The 7356-nt window shown below is 45.2% G+C and overlaps 1 protein-coding gene across 1 annotated transcript; it reads left to right on the forward strand.

Moving 5' to 3' along the window:
- Positions 1-570: 570 nt before the first annotated feature.
- Positions 571-1790, forward strand: MRPS16 (mitochondrial ribosomal protein S16). Its single transcript, XM_083876863.1, is given in 4 exon segments — positions 571-731; positions 733-791; positions 866-1126; positions 1200-1790. Coding segments are annotated over 4 exon segments (528 nt in total). The 5' UTR covers positions 571-666; the 3' UTR covers positions 1343-1790.
- The last annotated feature ends 5566 nt before the right edge of the window (positions 1791-7356 follow it).

A 7356-nucleotide genomic window follows, 5' to 3' on the forward strand; every position in this document is an offset into this window, starting at 1 on the left:
TATATAAATATATATATTTATATATTCTATTTCTATATACTATTTCTATACACTATTTCTATATATGAAAAATTTGCATATTTCAAATGCAAATTACTTGCATTTGAAAGCCTTATAATTCTATATTTGGGATTTCTTATATTCGAAAATCCTGTACATGATACAGCAGATATGGGGGCGTTATTTTAAAATCAATTTTTTATATAAAGTAACATTATTTTTCCATATATATAAAATGCCAAACTTTGCAGTTTCAGTATTTTCATATATTTATATATATATATATATAATATCTCAGTATTTTGATATATTATTCATATACACACAGGCACATCCTCCCTATGAGTTTTCAGGCAATTTGGGGTGTAACCTCCCTTTTTGGGGAGCCTGTGATTCCTCACCCATCGCCATCTCAGCCCGGCTCTCCCGGTGACATTGGGATGCCCCAAATGACGTCATCACCCCACGGGGAGCTATTTTAAAAGCAACTTTTATATAGAGCAGCATCATTTGTCAATAGATATAAAAACTACAAACTTTGCACACCCTGCCTGTGAGTTTTCGGGCACTTTGGGGAGCAGTTGAATTCCCAAAGGGAATTCGTTTTTGTGGAGTCCGTGACTCCGCCACCTCAGCCCGACTCTCCCAGTGACATTATGATAGTCAATGACGTCATCACCCCATCGGACTCCAACTCCCGGCAGCCACCGCGCGGCTCCATCATGCTCCTCCTGCTTCACGTCATCCGTGCGCGCCGCGCGCGGGCCGTGCCGCCGCCATGGTGCAGCTCGGTGAGTGCGGCGGGCCCGGGGCAGCGCGGCCTCACCGCGCCCCGGCCGTGACCGCCCCGCTCTCTCTCCCGCAGGGAGCTGCCTCCTGAAGGGCAGCCGCGGCGGCCACGTCGTCATCCGCTTCGCGCTCGGGGGCTGCACCAACCGGCCCTTCTACCGCATCGTGGCGGCCAACAGCCGGCGCGCCCGCGACGGGAAGTACCTGGAGCAGCTCGGCTGCCTGGACCCGCTGCCCAACGCGCACGGCGAGAAGGTGGCGGGGCTCAACCTGGAGCGGCTGCGGTACTGGCTGGGCTGCGGCGCGCAGCTGTCCCGGCCCGCCGAGAAGCTCCTGGGTAGGCCTGGGGCGGGATTGGGGCGGGGATAGGGGCCCGGTTCGCTCCCGTTCTCACCGGCTCTCCCGGGCAGGGCTGGCGGGGTTCCTGCCGCTCCACCCCATGACGGTCACCGCCGCCGAGAGGCTGCGCCGGCGGCGACAGCGCGAACAGCAGCAGCCCCAGGCCGCCCCTGAGGACGGCTCGGCCGAGCCCGGCACCGGCACCGCGCCCTGAGCACGGCACGGCCCAGCCCGGTCGGGAGGGGCTGGAGCGGCCCGGGACAGCACCGACCCGCCCGGGACTGCACCGGGACTGCACCGGCCCGAGGACTCCTCCTGCCCTGTCAGCACGTCTGACCCCATTAAAACGTTACCTCTACACTCTACACCGTCCATCTGCTGCTTTCTCAGAGTTCACTGTGGCCGAATTTGGTGCATAAAAGAGGTTTTGCTGCTCTAATGCAGGCGCAGGACCATTCCATGCGTTTCCTAGGCATGGAAACCTGGCCAATTCTATTGTCTCCAGTGCTGTCCTCTGCCAGCTGCCACTGGCCTGCTGCACTTGTCAAGTGTTCTGACTCCTGGCTGTGATTTACTGTAAATAACAGTCCAGTGGTTCTGGGGAGGGCTGGCACAGGCAAATGCAAATGGAAGTGCAGCTGGTTTTCTGTTTACTTCCTCCAGAGAGGAGGAAGTAAAACAAACAAGTCCTACTGTTTAATCACGTATTTGACCCTGTATCAAGAGACAAGTCACCAAAGTCTCTCTCCTACTTTAGATGCACCCTGAGCTTTTTGGGTTTCCTTTGGTGCAGCTCTTAGATGATTCTACAAATATCAGGCAAAGACAAGTTTCCAGTTTTCCTTCTCAGTAAAGCTCGTAGTGTAACCAGCCCAGCAGAGCGTGAGCTGACAAAACACTTCAAGAAAAGGGCCTGCCTTGCTCTGACAATACTGAGAAAGAGTGGTTTTATTTCTGCTCCTGGATGAAAGATTAGGTGATTAAAAAGATATTATTGGAAGTGACTGAGTCTATGAAAAGGGGTACGAAAATTGCTTTTCTATTACACCTCCCTCTTTGCATTTGATACATTCAGCATCACATTTTCTATAAAATGGTAAGTCTGGTGCACTGGTTTCTAGGAAATTCCTTTCTACCTTACTCCAGATTTCCTTTCCTTGCTCCAAGGGGAAGGTTTGCCTCAGCAGTGTTTCTCTTACCATAATCCAGAGGTACCACACAGCTTTTCCTTTCTGGAGCTTTCCCCTTTGAACACAAGGTCTGTCTGTAATGTTTCTTTTAAGACAGTTCTGTGGAGCCCTGGCTTCTGGCCCAATTTTAAAAATGCAAACAAACACAAGCAAAACAAACCCCACACAACACCTCAACCTTACCTTGTTATTAAAGGAAGCATCCCACAGCCATCCACGAGGCAGTAAAAGAGCTGTTTTCATGCCCTTTCCCATACTAAGAGCTCTGGGCCTGTTCTGCAGTGCAGGAGGGTGAGGGACTGTTGGCATCACATTAATTTTTCATGACACAGTGGTTACAGGGGGTAAATGAAGGGAGTTCTAAGAAGAGAATCTGGCAATGCCTCACCTAAACTCCACTGCCCATGGAAGTTCTGGGTCTGTCTCTTCTTATGGACCAAATTAATAACTTTTTGCAGATGTATAAAGTGTTCCATGTAGGTCAGAAGAGCAGTTTGTGCAGCAAGGCACAGCCTCTAGGGCACTGCAGAGCCAGCCTGCTGTGGAACCAGTGGGGTTTGTGCACAGATGAACAGTTCTCTGTACCAGGACAGGACAGCTCAAGCTCTAAAAAAAAGAAAAATAGGCATGCTGGGCATATAAAGCATAATTCTCAGCTGCTGTGATGATGACAGCAGATGAAGGCTGAGAACAAATTAGTGAATATTTTTTAGTACCATGCAAATGGTGAGAGGTGCATGGCTGGGAGAAAGGGTGTGTCGGGAATTTGGTAGAGAAAAACAGCAGCAGGTAGTTGTGAGCACTGAATGCCATTTACACTTTGGATTGAACCTGCCTTTCAAAAGATAATTTGACATTTTCCTCTGGAGAAAAGAAGAGCCCGTGTTGTTCAAGGGGGGCAGTAGATCATAATGGAGTGCACAGGGATGTAGGTACAAGAACATGTTGCTGTAAACTTCACTAAATACTCCACAGCAAGAGCTTGGGCAAAAGGAGCAAACATTTCCCTGTCTTGGTAGGAAGAAGCATTGTTCTGACTCAGTTGTATTCCATCCCCTCTTCCCCAAAGAGTTGTGTGGGCTAAAAAAAATAACTGTAGTAAATCAAAAATAACTGAAAGGAATAGGCATAAAGCAGAGGCAGAGTAGGGTATCATCAGGCTGGCACACAGCAAAAGCCAGGCTGAAGCTGTGGTGAAGCTCAAACCTCCAGCACGTTAATTCTTCACAGCACTGACAGTAATTCTGTTACATTCCTCATGTTTAAGTAGCTCTGTAAGCTTGGTTAGCACTGTACTCACACAACCCAAAATCTTCATTTCTGCTCTGATGCTGTGATTTCCTCTGCTGGCTGTTCCATTGGCTATTGCAACAAGATTTGTTATCCATTTTTGAGAGAAAGCTATCCCTGGGTCCTAGAAAAAGCAAGAACAAAACAAACAAACCAGCTTACATACATGGCTGATAATGCATCACCCCCATTGCAGACTCTCCCCAGCCTGCAGGCTGCTACTCTGGGCACATCTTGCATTTGAATTCATGTCATTAACATTCCTCATTTCCTGCTTGCTTCCTGCTCCCCAGACTTCCATGTTCCCCACAGGATGAACCAACCTCCCCTTTGTTTACTGTTAACCCCCTTTGGGTCTGTGTTGTTGCCTTACAGACCTAAAAAGAACCTGCCCACCCCTGTGGCTGGGGACATTAGGCAGCAAGCTGCAATCACCAAAAAATCTCATTATTCCATGCATTTACCATTTCTGCATGGGATATATAAGGAAGAGTGTTGACAAGGCTTTTAACATTAAAAACTTCTTGTACAGCATAGAACACTGTCTCCTCAGAGCCTTCAAACACAGCAAGGATTGCAATACCAATTAAGGATTCCAGTAAAACACCTCCAGCCTGTCCCAGTGCTGCTGCCCTGCAGCTTTTGCTGCAGCCTGAAATTTGTCAACTGACCCTGCTACAGGAGCAGCAGCCTGGGGCACAGGAACAGCAATGGGAAGTTGCTGCAGCCATTTCCCCAGTGAACATCCACAAAAACCTCCCCTGCAGAAAAGCTGGGCTAAATGAATGATTATGAAATAGCAGCCACAGGTTTGGAAAATGTCTGTTTAGATAAACAGATGCTGGAGATCTGCCTTGGCATTTCAGCCCATGGTACTCAAAGAATTCTCAAGATGTGTATTGGACTTGTGCAATCCATTGGGTGTTGTTATGATAATGGCATCTAAAAGTTCCTCCTCTCTCCTGAGGCTGTTTTCCACTCTGAGGGAGGGAGAACATACATTAAGAAAGCTACCTTTTACACAAATCCTTTTTTTAATAAAGTGTATCTCCTACATAGTGCAAGATGCTTAATTATTCATTTGTAGAAAAATAAATTGGCTAGAGAACTCTTTTAAATGCTTCCCAGCATAGTTTATATATACATAGATACATACTATATTTATATTTATAATTTTTATTCTGTTTGATTCATGAAAAGACTTATTTTTCCAACCAAAGAACAGCAGAAGTTCTGAAATCATGAGGTTGTCTTTCTGAGTGACACAGCAGAGGCTGAGTGAGCTGCAGACATGCTGAAATGGTTACAGGTAGTTTAATTACAAACGTTAAGAAAACCAGTTAGGTCTTTTCTCCATCCCTCTCCCCATTTTCCCTGATTCTGTACATGTGTAACAAATACATTTACAAACATCCACAGACTATTGCCATGAAACAACCTTTAATGATATGGATTTCATAAAAATTAACCTTTAGGCATCACTGAAAAACAGCACAATGTAAAATCATTTTCCTGCCTAAACTCATGCATCTTTTTTTAATCAGTAACTTGCAAATTTAGACAGTATATTTGAAACCTTTGGATTCCAGAAGGGAAACATCACGTTGCAGCTCACAGTTCACCAGTGACCATATACAGTAATTTCTGCAAAATACAAAATGTCTGACAAAGGAAGAGAATAAGCAAATAAGCAATGCCTCTTTTTGAAGTTATTTCTAAGGATTTGGTGCCACTTCCAACTCTGCATGATGGAGACAGGCTCTGGATTTTTTCCAGACACCACTAGTATTGCTCAAAGCCCCAAATTAACACAGACTGATGCTGACTTAAAAGTACTATGCATGTACCACTACATAAATATATGTGCAAAGTAAAGTCCATATCCCATAAAACAGAAAATTTTGATATAGAGTCTGTTGGGCAAGGCATTCAGGCATAGCAATAGTTTTATAACTACATAAATGTAGTTGATATTATTTACAGATGGAAACGGAGACAAGCATTATCATCAAAAACATCACTGTTACGAATTTTTTGAAGATTTTCACTTGCAACAAAATGGTCTGCAACTCCAGCTACCTGGAAAAGTAAAGTGCTCACAATTCATTTAGTGCAATAATGCTGGCTGCAAAACTTAAGAGGAGAAAAAACAATTAAGAACTAATACTACAGTAGCTAGTGGGTCCAAACAAAAAATAAAATAAAATAAAAGTTTTGAGTTTAAAAGTTTGAGAAGGAAGAGAAATTAAGATTACAAAGCAGACTAACAAGAATAATTCTCCAAAGTCAAGTCTTGATTGTCAGAAATTAGAAGTGTCAAATTAGTTTCTCCTGCTATTTTGTCCCAGCTTTGTCCTGAAAATTCTTGGAGACAGCTGTCACATAATCAAGGAAATGGCAGAGATATTCCTGCAGATATGACACCATGTAAGCCCAAACAAAGAAATGAAAGATGAATGTACTCATCAGTCTGAGAGCTGACAGTCCTTTACCTCTGAGTGCTTGACTTCATAATTTCAGCAGTATTCCTCTGGTTGGGTCAATACTGAGTAATATGAAACTTGCTTCTAAAATATAATAATTGGGAGCAGATGATAAAAATGAGGGGTTCTTATGTATTAAGTTATGTATTCTGCTTTCAGCACTGGATTACAGTAAACCACAACAACTAAAGATTACACATGTTATTTCACCTTGGCATCATAGATCAGAATAAACTCAGGTGAACAGTGAAGTACAACCCATTTAAAAGGAGTGACTCTCCAGACAGAGAATACCATTCTTCTGGATCTAGGGACCAAATATAATCTCTACAGGGGTGCCATGCACAGCACATGTGAACACCAAAATGCTCACCAGCCTTGGTAAAACTTGGCTGCCTACCCAAATACAGAGGCAGATTGACAGGGGCTTTAGAAATAGTTTTATTAATGATTTAAAATTAACACCCAGCCTTAACTAGAACTTGTAAAAATTCTCACACACCACCTTCTAAAATCAGAGTAATTAAGAAACCTCTCAGATAAAAAAACCCAAAGCCCTTTTACTGGTTTCACTGAGATGTGGGAGATGCAGCTCTAATTGACAAGCACTTAGTCACTGATCCCCCAGACTTCAGAATGCCCCAAGGTAGAATTGTATAAACAAGAATGATGTGATGCAGGCTTTCATACATATGATTTTTCTTGTAAGTTCTTGAGAGTGACCTTCTGCCTAAGGAAGGTTGATGGGAAAAGACCTTTCTCCCCAGAACTGGGCTATGGACAACAGCCATGTTGGATTGTGGACAAATCCTCCTGCTAAGTCATCATAAACCCCTGTAGTCTTAATTAAACTCTAATGAGGAAGGAAATATGCACGTACGGGCAAACATCACCAAGGACCACAGCAGGGACCCTCCCAAATGGGGTGTGGGAGCCAGGCCACAGCACTGTCAGCCCATGGTGGTGTCTGGCAGCAGTTCTGACAGAGGACCAGAACCTCATGGCACTTGACAGAGGACTTACACCACCCAAGCCAGACCAGCTGCTCCCAGCCTTCCCAGAGTTTTGAAAAGCGCCCTCCAGAGCCAGGCCTTCCGCAAGCAGAGGCTGTAGGCTGGACCTGCAGCTCCCAAAAGCCTCGCAGGAATCACCATTAGCCTTGGCGACCAAGGCTGCTGTGCCTGGCCAGGAGGTGGCACCTCCTGCCCCAACACTGTCCCCATTCCCAGGTGGCAGTCAGTCCCTGCAGCAGCGCAGGCAGCCCG

The sequence above is a fragment of the Zosterops lateralis genome (assembly GCF_965231275.1).
Source record: "Zosterops lateralis genome assembly, chromosome: 22".
Classification (NCBI taxonomy): domain Eukaryota; kingdom Metazoa; phylum Chordata; class Aves; order Passeriformes; family Zosteropidae; genus Zosterops; species Zosterops lateralis.